This window comes from Acipenser ruthenus, chromosome 2 (genome assembly GCF_902713425.1).
Source record: "Acipenser ruthenus chromosome 2, fAciRut3.2 maternal haplotype, whole genome shotgun sequence".
In the NCBI taxonomy this organism is placed as follows: domain Eukaryota; kingdom Metazoa; phylum Chordata; class Actinopteri; order Acipenseriformes; family Acipenseridae; genus Acipenser; species Acipenser ruthenus.
Window position 1 is genome coordinate 59,369,728 of NC_081190.1, and position 21,320 is coordinate 59,391,047.

Below are 21,320 nucleotides of genomic sequence, written 5' to 3' on the forward strand. Positions count from 1 at the left end.
AAAAGGGTGACCTGGCATGTATACTCTCCTTGGTTCAAGTCCTGTTTTCAGTCAGAGGATTATTGTATAAATCAGAATTACAAAACTGCACATAAATGATAAACTACACAATATTCTTGTGATAAACAATAGAAAACTAAAAAACGCAATGATATTGTAGTTCCCTTCAGGGTTATAGTGCTTGATTACAATTACCCACTGGAGACTAGGAGACTTGTATGTGATTTCTCGGTTGTTACACGTATTAAAATGATCAATTCAATAAAAGGTTCCTACATTTTCTTCATTTTACTTGTGCCATACACAGTAATCCACTTCCTACACAAAACTACTGATAGTCTTAGTTGAAATCTTACAAAGCACTGGCAGTTATTACAGTAATATAATGCACACACAAAAGTGCAATGCATCATTGAACAATAGAAAGAAAAAAAACGACTTGTTTGAAAAAGCTTGTTCACACAATACCTACATAGTCTTTTATGGATCTCAATATAGTCATTGATAAAACAGCCAGGCCTTTTAGCATGGCAGGCGTTGACATTTCGCCCACTCATTTTCAGAAAATGAGATCAGTTAAAACGGAAATCCTGCATATTAGTAGCATGTACAACTAACAAAGCGGTTCCTAATTAACTTTAAAATGTCAATATAAAAATCACACTTTAAATCAAATTCTATGATTTAAAAAAAAAAAAAAAAAAAGTCAGGGGGGGGGGGTCACTCTATATTGCTGTTGTGTAAAAGGATGTCCTGTTTTACTTTAAATTGCAGATCTTCAAAGGCTTTAATTGGATCTCACATTCCGATCATTCAGCACAGCTGACTGATTCAACTGCTGCTCAGTTCAGTTGTTCATATGACGGAAAACTATAAAAATTGCTACATTTAAAATGAGTACAAATGTCAAGTTCCTATTAGGCCACATGGCACAAAATCATGCAAAACATAAATCTATACAATAAAGTAACTAAATGGGGAATCTGATTGTATCTTATTGCAAACAAAAAACTATAGTAAGAATACTTAAATATAAACATTTATTTTATAAACCTTAACTTGTTTTATGCTCTACATGCATGAATTAATGGTTGCAATGAGCAACTCATTGGAAACAGTCATTGCTTGCTGATTGTAAAGGCTACTGAGGGCTAGAGGTCATGAAATGCCATTAGAAAAACACTTTTAGTAAGTACATACTCAAACTTCAGATCTATTAAAGGCTTTGGCCTTTTAGTTGGTATTGAACAAAGTGATCAATAACCTTAATATAGCATTAAAACACATCTGTTTTACATTGTCCCACTTTTCACATCATTTTTTACATTCTCGTTTAATTTGTGGCTTACAAATTTCTAGGACAGCACGTTTAGTAATTTATTGATTATGGTTTATTTTTGTGACTACAAGGGTTCAAATGCATGTATGGTTGCAGACTAGTGGTAGTCATCATTGTATTACTCAAACTTACGGAAACTAGTTAATTTAAGATTCAGATCTTCAATTTGCCATTAAAATGTGTTAAGTTGCTGGAGAATTTCTATGGAAGTATGAGTGTTGCACAAAAGTACAATGACAGCTCAATCGTGAATACATTTCCTGTTAAAAAAACAATAGAACTTCATTTTCACCAACATTTTAGCCCACAGTCTCAATTAAATATATTTATCAAATCCATGTTGATCAGCATGTCTGAATATTTTATTTATAGATTAATCATGTTTATTTCACCAATTGTAATTAACATTTCAACTGTTTAGAAAGGCTGAATAAAAAGCTTAAGTAACACAATCTTAAAAAAAAAAAAAAATTGATCAAGGCAAAACTAGAATTACACCACACAGTATAAATCTCGAGCACCATCAACGTTTATCACTATGTATGGAAATGAGTAACAGTAATGAGTAAAAGGTTTACATTTCATTGTTTTGTTTTTTTTTTAGGTAAGGGAGATCCACCAGTTAACCCATGTAGCATTTTCCAGTGCACTTCTGGCACGGATTAATGATTTTACCCTTCAATTATATAAGGGAACTCCTCCCTCCCTCCCCCCCCCAGTTTTACATGTTCTTTCCTTCAGTCCTTATTCAATGATTGTATTAAAAATCCAGTATTACCTGCTAACCGATTCCACATGGACACCCCCACTTGTCTTGCAGAAATGCCAGGAGCAGTCCTTGGAGTTATTTGATTCTGTGAAGTGGTAGATCTTGAAGATGCTTGATTTTGGGAAGAATTTGTCTTGTTTCCTGAGTAACAAAAAAAAGGGTGTAGTTGAACATATTGACTGCCATGTCATGTAGTCGGGTCCCTTTGAAGACCAAGTGTAATCAATAATGCCTTGTATCAAGCATTGTCACATGCATTATAAACGTTTAACAGCATCAAGGAAAACATGCGATAGGATGTCTGACTAAAATTGAATTATTTATTTTTCTTCAATTAACTTTTTATTTCAACTTGTAAAAGGGACTGTTAATTGTTCAAGGGATTCACCTGTGTGCAGCATTTAATTCACTTGCCACCACTGTCTCCTGTCAGTTTAACGCTAGAACCGCTTGCTACCATTTGAGCGGGGATTTTGAAAGTACACAACTTTCTCCAAAGGTTTACATTGAATAATGAAGGTTAGCAAAATTCTAAACAATTTATTTCACTGCCCGATATTTGAACAGAGTGGGTTCTATTCAATTAATCTAAACAAAATAGCAGTGGATCTAAAGCCTGCCAAACCTTGAGTTGTGTTCATATTTCTAGGAATAAAACTACAGACACCAATACAGTTCCATAGCATTGGTTCTTTATTAAGTATTGAAACAGTGGTAGGAAGTATGTGTTTATGTTAAATCAATTTCAAGAGATCAAATTATGGCATTGTCTATTTGATTCCTCAAGCAGGTCTTCCTGCACCTCAGATTGTTGTTTTTTTTTCGTATACAGACAGCACACTGGTAACTAAGGTCATTGTCACTCAATGTTAAAAAGGTTAAAAGGTGTTCACAGCTTCTTCCTTAGTAGATGAGATTCGAATCAGGCTACAGTCTACCAGGTCAGCTATGGCAGACTTAAAGGTTAATCCAGATCATATCCTTGTATTACCTGTTGCAGAAGTTTGATTAACTGCCGTCTTGTTTCTCGTTGCTGCTTTTGCACAAGAGGTTCTTGCAGAATTCGGAGCTCCACTAGAAAGTATAGGTCGTGAAGATTTATCCACAGTTTTACAGCTGGTAGCAGTTGTAGCTGTAAAAGACCATTATCAGAATGCAATGAGAATTTATTGTGTGGGTCATAGAAACAAAAAATTGCATAAATGAAGTAAAGCAATTATTAAAAAGGGCAATACTTAAGTTCTGTGTGCAAGAGCAAACTAATGTAAAAGGACCAATTACATCAAAAGAAACCGTACTTGTCGATTGTCTTATTCTGAAATGATATACTAAAAAAATGTAATTCCATTTAGATTCATATTGTCAGTAATATTGTTGCAAAACCTTCTAAAATCCTTCATTTACCACTTGTGTAAAACAAATATAGTGGGACAGCCATAGAGATGAACTCATTTTTATTCCAGTTAGAATAAATTTAAGGCATATGGACTACTTCAGGGTAAAATAAATTCTTAGCTTCCACACGCCCACATAGCTACATAACCTTTTGGGGAAATCACTTATTTATATGGCACATGCAACTGTCCTCATGGGAACTGCCAGGACTCAAATACTAGGTGTCTTATGCCATCAAGACAAAGCAGAATTTGTACACTGTACAGACAAGTCTCTGTACAGTGACTAGAAAGGAAAATCCCATAAAGTGTCATTAAGAGGAATAAAATATAGGAGGCTGTGTGGTCCAGTGGTTAAAGAAAAGGGGTTGTAACCAGCAGGTTCAAATCCCCCCTCAGCCACTGACTTATTGTGTGACCCTGAGCAAATCACTTAACCTCCTTGTGCTCCGTCTTTCGGGTGAGACGTAATTGTAAGTGACTCTGCAGCTGATGCATAGTTCACACACCCTAGTCTAAGTCGCAAAAAAATAAAATACACACATACAATGACATACAATGACATACAATGGTCATCAAATCCCCATTTACAGAACATCATTGTGGCTTCCAGTTATAAAAAAGATTCACATTTCAACTAACAGCAGAAGGGTGTGAAAATAACGACACCTATTGATTGATTTTTTTTGATCAACTTACTTTTCCATAGCTGGACTCTAGTCTTCCCATTAATAGCAGCAAACAAAAGAATGATACAGAATCTATATGATCCAATACGAGTAGACAGATCAGTAAAGTTACATCGCAGTGTTTTTTTTTCACTAGCCTGTGGTATCAGCGTAGCATTAACAACATGCAAGGAAAATTAATTAAAAGGTACAGCTCTGAAGTTCTCCTGTCACAATCATTGAGAGAGGTTGCTAATCAAATACAGCATTAGCGTGCTAGAGGTACCTCGGCTATATTCCTTTGTTTTCTGGTGCCTTTAGTGAAATAGTGGACTAAAACCAAACTGCCAGGCATCAGCCTGATGTGAATTTACCACACAGAGGCAACTAGCCAATCAGCAATAAGCACAACACCATGGAGGGTGCTGAAACTGGAGGCACTCGAGAGGGATTTTATTGGAGCATTCATGAACATATCCTTAAAAGTAAGCCCATTAGATAGCTAGAACTGTCTTTCCTTCTTTGTAGGAAAACATACTGTGAATAAATGTGGGTCTATTTGTAAGGAGGCAGTTTACAGCACAGCATTTGAACCTCAGAAATTGGCAAAAATGAACACTATTTGTAGTTTCTAATCTAGGTTTTTTTTTTTTCTTGTCAGTACTGCATAAAAGCAATAGATATACAGTAGGCAAAGGATTATACAAAGGCTATAGCTTTTATGTTATACTATTAAAACAATTCCAAAAATACAGAAAAAGACTAATCGGGATTCCATCACCAGTATCATTGATTTACTGCTGGCACACATGAGCTTTGAGTAGGTCAAATCAGACTTGCAGTGAAATCTCGAATGGCTCAAACTGCTATGCCATGCGGGTGTTACTTCCACCCCTGTGCAGTCAGGGAGAGGGTTGCAGTATAATTAACCCACTTCCTGATGGAGCTCTTTGGAGAGAGCAGATAGAATTTTGTCGCACAGTATTTCGCTCCATCAAACTGAATCCCATCACTTCATGCAGGACTGCTCTTCAGTGCATGAACACGTTTATTGCAGGAATGGATTTTTTCTAAACTCGCCTTATTGTTCCGTGCCATGAATGATCCTATGTGACTGACAAACAGACTCTTTCTCCTGAGACAAGGTTATGTTTCAAAATAAATGTTATTAATGTCACCGAGAGAAAATAGATTCTCATCATTCATTTCTGTTAGGAAAGGTGCAGGTTCTGATAAGCGTTTATTTATAGTTTTTTTTTTATTTTTGTAAACACTTGTTTAGGAGGCCCCGATTGATGATCATAGATAACTCATTACTCCAGTATCCATTTTCTTACATATCCCAAATCTGGTATACCTCTGCATCCTTAGATCAACCAATTGCAATGTTATGTTTAGATCACTGACTTCAACATGATACCACCGTCTCTCCGTATAAAAACAAAAAAAAAAAAACACCACACCACACCACACACAACACATTCGGGATGGGAGGCAACCAGTCCAAATGTTTGTTATTTTTCCTGTGAGAAACAAACTCCAAAATGGATCAGGGGGTACAGACAATGTTGGTTTTTTTTTTCGTTAAAATTTCAAAATGTAACTGAAGTTCCTGCAACTCAAAACATATTTCCAGGACCTGAAGGATTACCAAAAATACATTTTATAAACACCTATAAATATTTTAAGCTACAGAAATGCCATTGATGAATACTCACATTGACTTCTGCAAGTACCGGTACTGGGCTCACTATGAGAGCTCAAGAGTGAAGACACACTGGAGGATCTCTCTAGTCCTGCAGTTTTCACAGGCAGTCTGGACCCTGTTGCAGATCTAGCCGAGACAGACCCAGTGTTTATGGACATCCTTGCAGAACTTGTCTTTACTCTGGTAGAAATCGGTATTTTGTGAGTGCCTGTGAATTTACAGAATGCTGAATTAAAACAAGTTGAAATGATCTTCTTGAGCTGTATCTGACATATGTACTATACAATTTATCTAGGCTCAGACACCGGTAGTTTAACTGCATACATTAATTATGCAGGCGAGTTTGTGAAAAAATTAATTTTACAGTTCAAGATTACCTCATTCATAATAAATGCATCATGCCTTAACTTGCTACAGATCAAAGAGTTCTGTTTCCATATAAATTCAGGACATACACAACTGAAGTATAACCAAAATGAACAAGGAAACAAAACCAGACACACATATACACACACACACACACACACACACATACATCTATCAATTGTTTTATTAATACAGGATGAGCAGCAACAGTACTTTATTGTACAACAGGAGTGCATTGTGTAAGGCCCTGTGTAAAATTGCGATTTCAGTGGCTGCATGGAAAATCGTGAAAATAGCCCAATACCACGACTTTTACAATATTCATAAGAAATAAAAAAAAGATTTTATAAATTTGTATTTTATAAAAAAAAAAAAAAACTAAAAAAAACACTAACAAAACTGCACAGCTCTGCTGTGTACTAGTTGCCATGCACAGTGCTGTGTAGTGATTATGTCATGTGACTGTATGCAATCTAGGCAGGAAATTAAAATACTACATATTGTAAACAAGAAAATCAATGTCTCTAAAAAGGCTAAATGTGTCTGCAGCAGATCACGTAAAAGCAGTATCCAACAGGAGCTTTACACTGGAGGTAAGCTCTTCACAGGGCCTTAATTATGAGACAGCAACCAGTCTCGACAGGCACAGGCTGCACAGTTCTGTCATTAATTTCAACCATTCAATTACCGACACTGCCAGGATACAATGATGTAATCTTTTGATTGCTCAAGAATCAACCAACAATGGATTATGGTATGACTTGCAGAGCCCTCAAAAATAAAGATTTGTGGTATCCTTGCTGGCTGCTACTCAGGGGCTGGATAAATAAGATTGTTGCCTCTCCATGAAGTTCTACATGGTTTACTTTTGATAAAACAATGAAAGGAAGCGGTGTGGTCCAGTGGAACAGGCTTGTAACCAGGAGGTCCCCGGTTCAAATCCCAGCTCCCTCACTTAAACTTTGTGCTCTGTCTTTCGGGTGAGACGTTGTTTTAAGTGACTCTGCAGCTGATGCATAGTTCACACACCCTAGTCTCTGTAAGGTCACCTTGGATAAAAGCGTTTGCTAAATAAACAAACCAACAATTATTCAGGAAAGTTGTGTTTTGTATAATTTAGACATAGCCATGTTCTTGCTTGCATTTAAAAAAGGTCCAGCGGTGCCTGATAAGTTAAACATTACTGAAGTAGCCTTTTCTTTTTTAGTGGTATGCAGGTTTCAAGGGGGGGTGGGGTGCCTACAGCTAAAACTACCTTTGGGGAATGCAAACAAAATCAAGGGAAGCTTAAAATGAAGTAATTTCACTTTTTGTGCATATACCAATTTTGGTGAATATAGGAATCCACTTTCAGTACAGTCCAGACTACAGTTTTTCAACACATTTTACTTGGGCCTTAGGTTCAATAGGTTAGATGCTTGCATTTGTTTTAATTTCTTGCAGGATATTTGCAGTGATAAGAACTTCTAGTAAGATACCTATGGCACAACCTTGTTCACTTAGAAGTATTAAAAATCACCTTCATGATGTCCATTTCAAATGCTTAAGAAAAAATATTTGGTGATGCAAAGAACAGTTTATTCCCATCTTAATAAAGCAATCTTCTCCTTTTCAGAAACCTGTGCAGGTACAAATAGACACTGTGTCTATACACTGCTATGTGGTACTGGATTGTACTCACAAAAAACAGGTTTTAATTTCAGAAGTGCAACTCAAATAATCTTTACTACATCCTTTCCTCCTGTTTATGCCATTAACAAGACGTGTTTCCTATTACAAGAAACCACCGCCCCATTGAGGCAATTTTCCTTCTCACTACTTGGAGCAGTGTGTATTTTTTTTTCCCTTCCCCATAGCATCCCTACAGGAATTTGTAGGAGGTTATGTACATCTGTATCCATGGCAATGCCCTCAAGGGGTTTTAATAGGCAATGACACATGTCTGAATAAGCTTGGTTCATCAGGAACAGGAAAACAGCTTTGTTTAAATTACAGAAGCCCTTTGGCCAACTGCCACCACATGGTTATTTACCGTACTGCAGCTTTTAACAAAGGGGTGCAGGTTTCAGGCCAGTTGTATACTACTGTTGCTAGCAAAAGACTGAAGATACATTTTCAAACATGGGCTTGCTTCCTTCCTTCCTTGCTTCCCTTCCCCCTTCCCACAATTAAAACGTAACATTTTGTTTTTCTATAGTATGAGAAACTAATGCCTTTGTGTATTTGCTGCATTTTAAAACCAGGGGCTGGTTTTGCAAAACATGTAATCTGGATAAAAGTGATCCAGATTTTGTAAACAAGATGATTATCTGGATCGTTTTGATCAGCTTTTGTAAAAAATAATAAATAAATAAATAAAATAAATACATAAATAAATAAATATTGCACTGCTGAATGACAAAACTACAGAATTCATTTTTAAAAAAGGAATCCATCACAGAATTTAGGATTACGTTTTGAAAAACCGGCCCCAGGAGAAGATATAAACTCCTATTCTGGCAGAACACACACTCATTTTTAAATTAACATGAAATAATGTCTTCAGTATTTAATTTTTGAACCTTGGAATATATATATATAATTTTTTTTTTCTCTTAGAAAAATCAGTGGTTCCCAGGGAAACTGGGAATTTGTCTTGTTAAGTAAAGTCATTAGTGACTTAAAGATCCAGTTCATTCATATTATTTATATGGTGAAAAAAAACTGCAAAAAGTCAAAATAATTTGCATAACATTGCAACACTTCAGCTACTGTACCTTGGTTTTCCAAAAATGCATCTTCAAAAATGACATTATTATTACTATGAATCCTGGTCAGATGAAAAGCTGCCAGCACTGTGCAAGGCAGGCTATTCAGTTTATTACAAGTGAAGTAATACAGACTTGCTGTTCAACCTCAGTCTTAACAACCTCTCTCCATTGTCAACATGGAATCTCATTTGGTTTTAATTTCCAAAGACAACTGCTTCTTTGTACTGGACATTTCAAAAAGCTGCTGGTGAGTTTACACTACTTTGGACAGCTAAACCAAGTCATTTTCATTCAAAACTCAGTGGAATATAGCAAATTACAAACTAGATTGCATTCGTCATGTGCACATGTTTTGGAGATTTGTTGTTTTTCATATCGTGTTACACTATAAAATATTTATATAGTCTGAAAATGACAAATCGGAGTTGCTGTTTTGCATGGGAACTGAGTTTTCTTTTTCTAATTTACCACATACAATAAATCAAATTAAAATTACTCATGTTTATTATACAAAGGATAATTGACTATGCATTTACGTATTCAAGAGTAACCAATATCTAAAATGACAGTTTATCATTTCTTAACAATTAAACAAAAATGTTTTTCTTGGAATACAAGGGGGGGAAAACGCCTGAGTTTGGATAAACTGGTAATAAAATAAAACTTCTGCTTTTATTCTAAATATTCAAACCCTGACTAGGATAAAAACCGGTGAAGAATGTAAGACCTCCAAGCTTTCCTTACCATGAGCTGGCATCTGTTTGGTCCTTGGTGGAGACAGGATTCCAGTGGTGCAGCCATCTTTACTTAAACTTCCCAGCTTCAGTTTTGATACAGGAGGTGGCAGTCTAAAGTCTGCAGATGTAGTCTGCGGACCTACACTGCTTTTCGGCTTGCTGAGGGATGGCTTCTGTCCAACTCTGGATTTGCTTACGTCTGAAGCTGCTGCCAATTTAGTTGACAACATCTGTAAAAAGATGTCAGTTTTATTCACAGGATCCCATGTTAGTATTCTGTAACCAGCATTTCTAACTCTCCAAGGTGTTGGCCACCTAAAACCAGAACAGTAAACATGCACATTAATCTCAGGCAAGCTCTTTGCGAAGTTGCTATTGTACTCTATTCCCTTGGGATACTGGCAACTACAGCCAATTTTTTTTTTTTTTGCATAAACACTATTCGTCTTACTCACAGTATAATACCTACACAGGGAACTTTATATTTTGTTCGCAACCAAGTTTTACTCTAACAGTTTCAAAGAAAAGTGTATTGCACATCATTTGGCTTAAATGTTTGTTGTTTACCTTCCAATGGGACTTTGGAATCTTAAACAAACATACTTAAACAGCTACTGTCCTAAATTTGACCTAAAAAAAAATTAATTAAAAATGTCTTTATAAAATGTACAGGTAAAGACTGCTGTTTTGGACATTAGACTTAAATTTTGCTTTTTTTTTTTTTTTTTTTTTTTAAATTAAAGATTGTCCATAAATTGAGGTAGATTTTCTTTATAAAATTATTTAACAATACAATACTTTGAAGTTGGGCCACTGCGTGAAGTACATCCTTAAAGAAGCCATGGCATGGAGTCTAAAAGATGTTTGAAGGTCTCATGTAGCAATTCAAATCAGTCGCCACCAAAGACCAAAAACATTGGTTCTATACCAGAACTGACATTCATTCAGTACTGTAGCAGGTGTAAATAACCACAAAAAAGTTACAACATGTTTTTAATACTAGCTCCCAATGCAGCATATATGGCATCAAAAGAGGCACAGAAAGGCAAATAGGAGTTGTTGTAATAAAGTTAGTTAGTCTGTTAGGCTACCAGGAAGCAAGTCTAATCACAAAAGTTGCTTGGCAAAGGAAAAAAAAAAGAGAACACCTCCTCCCATGATGTTAGAAAACATTATTCATTACTCACAGCTGAAAAAGACTATGTGTAAGTGTTTGATGCTATTGTTAGAACATTGCAGACAGTGAAACTGAGCCCAGAGTAAACTGATCATGGATAATTACCAGTAGCAGTCCTTTAAACAGATCCTGTAAGCATTTTTTTAAAAAAACAGCTCACTGAAATAATGCTTCATTCCTCCTGAAAAGTGATGAAATTAAAAGCTATTTTATCATGTATACTTGCATGCCTTTGGTATGTCATAGAATAAAGCAAAGAAGCTGTGAAAAGAGATGAATTATTGCTTATTCTACAAAGATATTCTAAAATGGCCTGGACACATTTGTTGGTACCCCTTAGAAAAGATAATAAATAATTGGATTATAGTGATATTTCAAACTAATTAGTTTCTTTAATTAGTATCACACATGTCTCCAATCTTGTAATCAGTCATTCAGCCTATTTAAATGGAGAAAAGTAGTCACTGTGCTGTTTGGTATCATTGTGTGCACCACACTGAACATGGACCAGAGAAAGCAAAGGAGAGAGTTGCCTGAGGAGATCAGAAAGAAAACAATAGACAAGCATGGTAAAGGTAAAGGCTACAAGACCATCTCCAAGCAGCTTGATGTTCCTGTGACAACAGCTGCAAATATTATTAAGAAGTTTAAGGTCCATGGAACTGTAGCCAACCTCCCTGGGCGCGGCCGCAAGAGGAAAATCGACCCCAGATTGAACAGAAGGATAATGCGAATGGTAGAAAAAGAACCAAGGATAACTGCCAAAGAGATACAAGCTGAACTCCAAGGTGAAGGTACGTCAGTTTCTGATCGCACCATCCGTCGCTTTTTGAGCAAAAGTGAGCTCCATGGAAGAAGTCCCAGGAGGACTCCACTTTTGAAAGAAAAAAACATAAGCCAGACTGGAATTTGCTAAAATGCATATTGACAAGCCACAATCCTTCTGGGAGAATGTCCTTTGGACAGATGAGTCAAAACTGGAGCTTTTTGGCAAGTCACATCAGCTCTATGTTCAGACGAAAAAATGAAGCTTTCAAAGAAAACACCATACCTACAGTGAAACATGGAGGAGGCTCGGTTATGTTTTGGGGCTGCTTTGCTGCGCCTGGCACAGAGTGCCTTGAATCTGTGCAGGGCACAATGAAATCTCAAGACTATCAAGGCATTCTGGAGCGAAACGTACTGCCCAGTGTCAGAAAGCTCTGTCTCAGTCGCAGGTCATGGGTCCTCCAACAGGATAATGACCCAAAACACACAGCTAAAAGAACCCAAGAATGGATAAGAACAAAACATTGGACTATTCTGAAGTGGCCTTCTAGGAGTCCTGATCTGAATCCTATCTAACATCTATGGGAAGAGCTGAAACTTGCAGTCTAGAGAAGGCACCCATCAAACCTGAGACAGCTGGAGCAGTTTGCTCAGGAAGAGTGTGCCAAACTACCTATTAACAGGTGCAGAAGTCTCATTGAGAGCTACAGAAAACGTTTGATTGCAGTGATTGCCTCTGAAGGTTGTGCAACAAAATATTAGGTTAGCGGTCCCATCATTTTTGTCCATGCCATTTTCATTTGTTTTATTATTTACAATATTATGTTGAATAAAAAAATCAAAAGCAAAGTCTGATTTCTATTAAATATGGAATAAACAATGGTGGATGCCAATTACTTTTGTCAGTTTCAAGTTATTTCAGAGAAAATTGTGCATTCTTCATTTTTTGTGGAGGGGTACCAACAAATTTGAGCACGTCTGTATATCACTAAAACCAACTGAATTGACTTGCATCTTTATATAAAAGAGAGCTTTCTTACTTTATATATTTGAGACATTAATATACATGTGTACAACAGCGTCATTCTGAATAATGACTTGTTACACGCCCCAGCTTAATTTATATCCTTTTTTCCCCCTATTTTAAAACACAACTGACATCAGATTACACTCTCATTTACAATGTATTTACAGTAGTGACTACAGATTCTTGAGCCTTACATTTGTCATTACCATAACAGTTTTAATGGAGCTGCAATATCCATAAATAAAGTAACACTGTAGGGAGCAAATGAGTGATTTACCTCAGAGTTGAAGAGCAGGAGACACACTTCCTTTATTTTAAGTAGTTTAAAATGTTCCCTGGAAAACAACTTTACCACTGTACATCAGTGAAGTCTAAAATGTAATTTATGCACAATTCAATCTGTTAATTTCTTACATTGAGAGAAACTTTCAGGAACAACTTCCATTAAGGATATAGTAAACTTACCTGTATTCTATATATTTTACACTTACACTACATTGTACATTTATGGACACACTTCCATATACTGTACCATCTTTAATAAAAACCGCCTCCCATGAAGTTAGAAAATATTATTAATTACTAAATGTAGTTGTACAAAATCAAAAAGATAGTGTTTCAATTTGAGTCAATGGAACTTAATTTGGCAAGTCGCTTTGGGAAACCTAAATAAAACAATGCCCATCATACAGTTAAGCCATCAATTACATTTCACTCAAATACTTGACCTTTACATCACATATGTGATGGTGTTTCTCTTCTTCCTTGTCATCCTTGCCTAACTAGACAGTATAAGATGTGTTACACAATAGTCCTAGCAAGTTATAGTACAGCTACAAAGGACTTCATGTGTAACTATATAGTTTAAGACATGTGCATATACTGGAGCATCTTTTGTACAATAAAAATAATTAAAAATAGAAACAAAAAAACTGTACTAAGAACCATTTCACAGAGGAGGAGACCTTGGTAGATAAAATAAGCTCAGGTTGCACCCCAAGTAAAATCGATGGCTCACTGATCCAGAGTTGCATTTGCTACCAACTACGGTACTGTACTGGCAACTATATGATAATGGTACATGGTAATGAAATCACTGGCTCAGCAGATCGATAGACCCATTATAGCAAAATTAAAAGGTGACTATAGTGACTATACTAGATCTTGGCTGCCCAGACATTTCTATTGGCCAGAATGTACTCCAAACTGCTGTTACAATTGCTAGATACAACTAATACTTACAGAAGAGGTGGTTGCAACAGCTCCAGAAGTCAATCCATGTGCAATACCATTCGTCAGATCACCAGTTTCTTTGCGAGACAAAGAAACCGAAATCACTGAAGACTTAGTTTTCTCAGCTTTGTTGTTCAGAGTGGTCTGGTTGAATCTATTATGGGAACCAGTTACTGCAGTCTCGGAGAATAAAGAGCTTGTTGAATCTGAAGAGCTGCCTTTGTCTAATACTCCATTCCTCTGCCTTAAATTGGATGCTGGTTTTTGGACCCTGTTGACTACTGTTTTTGAAACTGCAGAAAAGGGGGTCATCTTGCTTGGAAAACGCTGGTCGCATGCCACCACCTGCTTTTGATTTCTCGATGCTTTTTCCTGTGCTATGTCATGTCCTTTTTCAGACCCTTTCTCTTTTTGAACATCTTTTTGTGATTGTGAAGCCCTTGGAAAGGGGCAAACCTTACTGGGTGTGGAAGGTGATCTCTGTGTATTTCTAATATGTGAGGGATTGTCAGTTTTCACCAAAGGTCTTGAAACAACTTTGGGCTTTATGTTCTTGAAGTCAGGTTTAGGATATTTCAATATTTCTACTTTGGCAGCTTTGCTTGTAGTAGATGTAGTTGGCCTTGTACTTTCTTGTGTTTTTAATGCACAGGACCACTGGCTGCCTTTAAGGGTTTGAAAAGGGTTCTTGTCACTGCAGGAAAATAAATCTTTTACATTCCCAGTTGCCTGTTCTGGAATCTCATCAAAAGATGGAATAATAAATGTTACGTTCTTCGATTCTGGCAAAGGAGTGGATGTATGTGTGTGGTAATTGCATTTTTCCTCTGGACTACGGACCAAAAATGTTTCGTCGGAAGCTCTAGCGGCCTCTCCATTTGGTGAAAGCATTAGTCTCAGCTGAGGTATTAAGTTATCAGCTTCAGTTTTAGACATAGGAATCAAATCTTGAGTGGATGGGTCAACAGCACTCTCTCCAACTTTCTGTGCAAGGATTAGTATGGCTCCCTCTTGGTCAGATATTTCTACATTGACATCTTTTACAAAATGATCTGCAAGGGACAAACATTCCACTTCACCAACTGCTGCTGCACCCAAGAAGCTTCCAAGCTGAGCATGGTGGAGATAATTAGGCAGACACTGTCCTTGAGAGCCATCTTCAGGGAGCTCTTTTGGTACCTCTACTGTACATTGTTTGGCATCAAAATTACAGCTAGATATTTCTGGCTGGATGTTTTCAAATGTCCCACCACAAACATCTGGCATTGTGCTTGAAAACTTTCCCTGATCAGAAGGGATGCTACTGGTGCTGTTTGCGGCCTCAAGTATAGAGGCACTAGGAGGCTTCTCGGAGCTACTCAACATAAAACTATTGCTCCTCATCACCATCTCATTGGAGTTCAGTGAATCCAAGGAAGCATGCGTGTTATCTGCAGACCCATTTTCTGGACTGTTAGATGAAACTGGAGATTTTTTTGTGACTGGAGGGTCAGGAAGCCTTTCATCTGCATCAACAGCCATCTCATTGCCTGGGGTCACAGATTCAAGATCAATTTTCTTTGTGCCTATATCTACATTGCAGATATTCTTATTCTTTGTACATTCCTGCATACAAGGCACCACAAGGGTAAGGTTTGGATTCCATTTTTCCAGGTTTGGGTCTGCCTCAAGATTAGGCTGCATTATTCCCTTAAACTGCTCTTTTACCCGAGGCAAACTGACCAATTCTGTTCTGCCACTAATACCCAAGTCCTCTTCAAGCATAGGATCACCGACGCTCTCATTTAGAAACACAGAATTATGATTAAAGGCTTCGGCATCATGGTCCATGCTTGAGTTACACTCACTCATTTCAACAACAGGACTATCAGCAGAATTCCCGTAACTTAAACAGCTGACACTTCGAACGGAATCCGAGGGTGACCCAGTATCGGACGAAACTTCATTTCCATTTTGATCACCAATCAACAGTGGATACTGCAGCTTACCAAAATCTATCTCTTGATCGAGTGCGTCTTTCCTCAGTTGATTTTGCACTGTAATATTCTTGACACTCATGTTGTTGCTGTTTTGTAGTTACTATTGATTCTACACCTGTTGTACTTCAGAATTGATGAATGGTTCACCATTACATGTTGTTCCTTTAACGTTCATTACAGAAGGGAATATGAACACAGCAGGAAGTAGCAGAAAACATTCCCGTGCTCCTGTCCAGTTAGTATTTAAAATCCTGTCTGTATCCAGCCCTGAAAAAGAGAGATTAACATATTGTTGAAAGACATAGTGTTTATAAAAAGACAAGGGGACAAATATATTGTACATATTGAAATCAAGGTTTGCACTCTATACAAAACCATATACTTTGTTACAATACATCTGCTTAAATAACTAGTGTACAGAACTGAAGCCCTATTCAGGTGATACCAAATTAGAGTTAATAACCTACAAGTTTGTTTTCTATTGTATGGTATCACGTTTCTAGGAGACAATATCTACAACATTCACGGCTCTATTTCAAAGCAAGTTTAAATTGTATAAAACTGGTACTATTACACAGGGCCTGCGCCAGGTTTGTCCCCCAACTCACCCCACAAAAACAATGATTTTAGCACACTCTTTTACTGTAGCCTACTTGGTACATAATTAACAGTAAACACACTTTACAGAAATAATCATTTTAAAATGTACTTAGATTAGATTCTTTTTTGTAGCCATTTCCTACCGTTTATTTTTATTTGGAGGTTCGGTAGGTTTCATTTTTGACAGTTTAAAATTGTATAATAACTGCCATTATGATAATGAGGCTCAACAAAATGCTCTTATGAAGTCTTGATTGTTGGAAAGTAAGACAAATGTGCCAATTATGAATGTCTTTAATTGGCACATTTGTATAATTGTATGTTGAGATTAGCAAATGGTTTTCTGCTTTACGAAGGATTAGGGAAGACGGGAGCCAATAGGAGTGAGAAGAGGCGGGACTAAGGGAACAGGACTCAAGCAGGAAATGGAAGAAAAAAAAAAGCAGATCTCTGAAAAGTTTCACTGCACTGCATGCATACATTTTTACTTTGGTGAAAACTAAAAAACGGGTATAGCCCTAAAGCCTGTTTGAGTAGGATAGCTGGCACAGAAATAGTACATTTGCTCATATTTGCAATTTCTGTATGCGTCGTGGCCCCGGCCACTTGCCCAGGTGCGGACACTGGCCCGGACGATACAACTCAAAACAATAATTTAACTTCTGTAATCATGTTGTTTCTTGCTAGTGTGTTATACTATTACAATTGTTTTATTTATCTCAAAATCTCTCCTGCCTTCAAAGTTCACGCTCAAATGCATTTTGTCTTATTATATAATTGATGACAGAAGAAACAAGCTATGGATTTATCAGTTTCTGTTGGCTTGCGATGTACATTACCTCACATTTTGAAAATAAAGTCTGTAAATCACTACAAACAATGCCCAATGTAACAATGACATTACCCTAAAACCAAGGAACATTGGTACCTGCTCATATTAAAAAGGTTGAATTAAGACCTCACTTAAATAAAATACTTGGATATTACCACTTCCACTTGCCATTATCTCCCACCCCATTCCACTTGTCTTTCTAGTAAGCCTAACCCATCTAATAATTGTTGTTCTTTACACCAGTACCCATTGGAGGGCACTATTGCTATTCGTTTTAACCTTGGGAATTACTGCATGAATATTTTAGAAGTCATGAACCAGGATAAACAGGTATTCAAGACCCCAGGTCCTAATGGTGCATTTAGCCCCACTGAACAATAATACTTAACATGTAAAGCAGGAACACACAATATGTTCAGGAATCTGGTAGTTTAAGATTCCATGGCCCTCTAACCCAATCCAGCTATAATCCATGCTTTTAAAAAACACCCACACCTCCTACTGCAGCATGGGTGTTATCCATAAAGATGCCATCACCTAGATATTTTTTCTCCATGAACGGTCATGCTTGGACAAATGGATCGCATCTTGTGACCAAAACCCATCGATTATTACACTCACATTGCAATAATGGAAGTCAATACTGAGGCTACCTACATTTAAAAAAAAAAAAAAAAAAAAAAAAAAAAAAAACCAGGAGACAATACCCTTACATTTTTAATGACAGCAAGACTTCGCAACGTGGCTCTTGCATTATACAAGTACTTGTTACTGACACTACTTTTCAGTTACCAAATGTACTGCACACAGTGTAACATCATTATCACCATGCAAAATACAGTGTAAAGATATTTGTATAATGACAAGTGCAGACTGTAGATGACAAATCGCTACACAGTATGGAGAGTGCATCAAATCAAAACTCCAGCTCAAATTGTATCACTTAATTATCTAGTCAGTTTTTTGCATTTAACTTTAATAGAGAGCTTGCATCACATTTTATGAATAAGCAAGCAGATTTACTCATGGTGGTATTCAGAGTGAAAAAACAGTTTTGTGAATTTTTTTTTTTTAGGTCGTCGCCAATAGTTTTTACCCCGGTTTTCTCCCCACTTTGGACTATCCAATTATTGTTTTTATCCCGGTTCACCGCAGCAACCCCCCAGCGACTCAGGAAATGGAGGCTGAAACATGCATCCTCCGAAACGTTTTCCTGCCAATCTGTCATTTCTCACTGTTGATCCACCAGACCTATAGCGACGGAGGAAAACACAGATCTGAATGGCTCCACTGTGGACCCATAGGTACCCTATCAGCCACAGGGGTCGCTGGTGCGCAGTGAACGGTGGATTACCCTGCCAACCTAAGCGCTCCCTACCTGGGCGGCGCTCGGCCAATTGTGCGACACCCACTAGGAACTCCCGGTCACGGTCAGCAATGACATAGTCTGGATTCGAACCTGCGATCTCCAGGCTATAGGGCTTATCCTGCACTCCACACGGAGTGCCTTAAATTCTTAGTCTTTGTAATTTTATTTCTACACAACAAGTATAGTTATCATATTACACAATAGCAATTCAATAATATCAACGAGATTCTATTTTATTGCCGATTACTGCTGCAACATCCTATCTTTTGACTGTGTGCAATAAATGAAACCGGCTAAAATCAGCTTTACTGAGTTTGTTTAGAAGCTGCCGAAACAGGAATTTCCTTCTGAAGTAGTTAAGTATGGCAAACAGTAATCCACCTAGACAAACCCTTTAAGTTTCTCCAAATAACTGTATTTCCAAATCCCCCCTTTATCATGCTGTAAGCCGACGGGCATCACTTAAAACAGAAAGGAACCTGTTAAAACGTGTTAATTGCATGATCAAGGTACCAATCTGTTCATGAGAAAGTGTCTTCTGACAATGTAAAATTAACAATGCATTTTTACAAAGGCTAATTTCTTTGCTGGAGTTAAATTTTGTTGTAAACCGTATAGGCCGAGACATGAATCAAGATGTAAGATGAAATCTTATTAATTTTCTGATCAAATGAAATGTCACTTCCTTACTTACGAAAAGAATACTATTTAAGCTTCCTTAATAGAAGCATAAGCCTTTGTAAAAATGCAGAGAAGTAGAAGTTCAGGATTGTCAGGAGACGCATTCTCATTATCATGGATTGGTGCTGAAAAACTGCACGGACAAAGTATAACGTTTTTAACAAGTTCCTTTCCGTTTTAAGTGATAGAGCCTACCTGTCTGTTTAAAACAGTCAAAAGGAAATAAAAAAAAAAAAAAAAAAAAAAAAAAAAAAAAAACACTGCTTGGAGAAACTTGAGGGATCAACCCCACCCTCAGCCCCCCAGTAAATCTTGCCCTGACATTTGCTGAAGGAAAAACATATGTTTTTATCATGGTGTTTTTCTTCTATTAAAACTAATAGCTGTGAAAGTAAAAATACCTTATATAGCCATCGCACATGTGCAACAGAACAGACAGCATTAAATGTGTCTCTACTTTCTTAAACTTTGCAGGATAAAACACACTTCTACAATATATTTAACACAGAAATAAAAATAAGGGTTCACCACATTAAAAAGATGTATCTTGCCTCTAAAAGGCAGCTTTAGATATTTAAAAAGATAAAATGGCATCTCTTTTTTTTGTAATTGTTTTAAAACTATTTGCATCATACAGTACTCAACTAATTAAAGCAAATAATTAAATTAAATGGGAACCTGGAGATCTGAAACTATTGTATTTCATGATTGTTCAAAGTGTTCAAACTACAACAAACTTCAGTGCACTGCACTGTAAACATGGCACATGACAGCGTTGATTTCCGCAATTGTAGTCCATAGCTACACACAAAGCAGCCATTTGCACGCAGATATACAAATATCATGGATGAAGAGAATAATTCCAAACACAAGACAAAAATACCAGTATGAGCCGTTAATGTTAGACTACCCTAGTCAAACCTCTTCAGGCAGCAAGAGTGATGATTCAGACAAGGATAGCCACCAGTTCATTTTAACAATCAGTGGATAAACCCACCTGCAAGTCTCTGATTTGGTTGCAAATATTAACGTTGAGTGTTCAGCAATTCTCCAGATTTGCACGCCACTGCACAGCCGCTTTTTAATGCTGCTGGTCTTTCAACCTTCCCTTAAGTCACATCAAGTGTCATTGTACTGTAATAAGTTAGATATGTTAGTAACACAGCAGCCTGCATGATATACAATATTCTAAAGCGAATGTTTACAATTTAAAAAAGGCAAAAAAACTCTGAAGGAATGAAACAGACTAACAGAAGTAGATTGGAGTAACACATCCACAGAGAAATGGCTATTTTTCAAAAATGTAGTACTTGAGGCACAAAACAAATACATGCCAAAAGTTGACAAAATCAAAATCTAAAACAAAATGGTTTAATAGATCAATTAAAAAGTATATATTCTGGAGAAAAAATAAAAGCACTTTACAGAGCGTTTAAAAAGGGACCAAAAAAGTACACAGAGTACTTGAAACTGCAAGCGCAAGCCAAAAAAGTTAGAAAGGCCAAGAGAAGCTAGAAATGAACATTGCCAAGGAGGCTAAAACCAATTCCAAAGTCCCCCCCCCCCCAATATTATAAAACAGCAAAAAGTAAAAACAGTGAAATGCCTAAAAGAAAAAATAGCAAATATACTAAAATGATTACTTTTCACAAGTTTTTACAAAAGGATATGGACAACATGCCCCACATGTTGACCTGTTCCTATACAGTTTTAAATAACTAACATATGAGGCAGAAGTTTTAAAGGGACTAGGCGCTCTTAAATAAACAAATCCCCTGGGTCGGATGAGATCATCCCAATAGCACTCAAAGAAATTAAAGAAGTTGTTTACAAACCGCTAACCAAGATCACGCAACAGACAGGTGTTGTACCAACAGATTGGAGAATTGCAAACAAATACCGATCCACAAAGAGGGAAACAAA

General features: G+C 36.9%; 1 protein-coding gene across 3 annotated transcripts in view; it reads right to left on the reverse strand.

Moving 5' to 3' along the window:
* The window catches only part of LOC117409581 (microtubule-associated tumor suppressor 1 homolog A-like), an 84,555-nt gene that overhangs the window by 41,899 nt on the left and 21,336 nt on the right, over nt 1–21,320 (reverse strand). For all 3 annotated transcript variants that reach the window (XM_058997784.1, XM_034015847.3, XM_034015846.3), the window contains 5 exons: nt 13,946–16,182; nt 9,739–9,961; nt 5,889–6,086; nt 3,100–3,240; nt 2,118–2,249 (listed from right to left, as the gene is read on the reverse strand). In XM_058997784.1, the coding sequence (XP_058853767.1) occupies nt 2,118–2,249; nt 3,100–3,240; nt 5,889–6,086; nt 9,739–9,961; nt 13,946–15,994 (2,743 nt within the window). In that variant the 5' untranslated portion in view covers nt 15,995–16,182. The remainder of the gene's footprint in view (nt 1–2,117; nt 2,250–3,099; nt 3,241–5,888; nt 6,087–9,738; nt 9,962–13,945; nt 16,183–21,320) is intronic.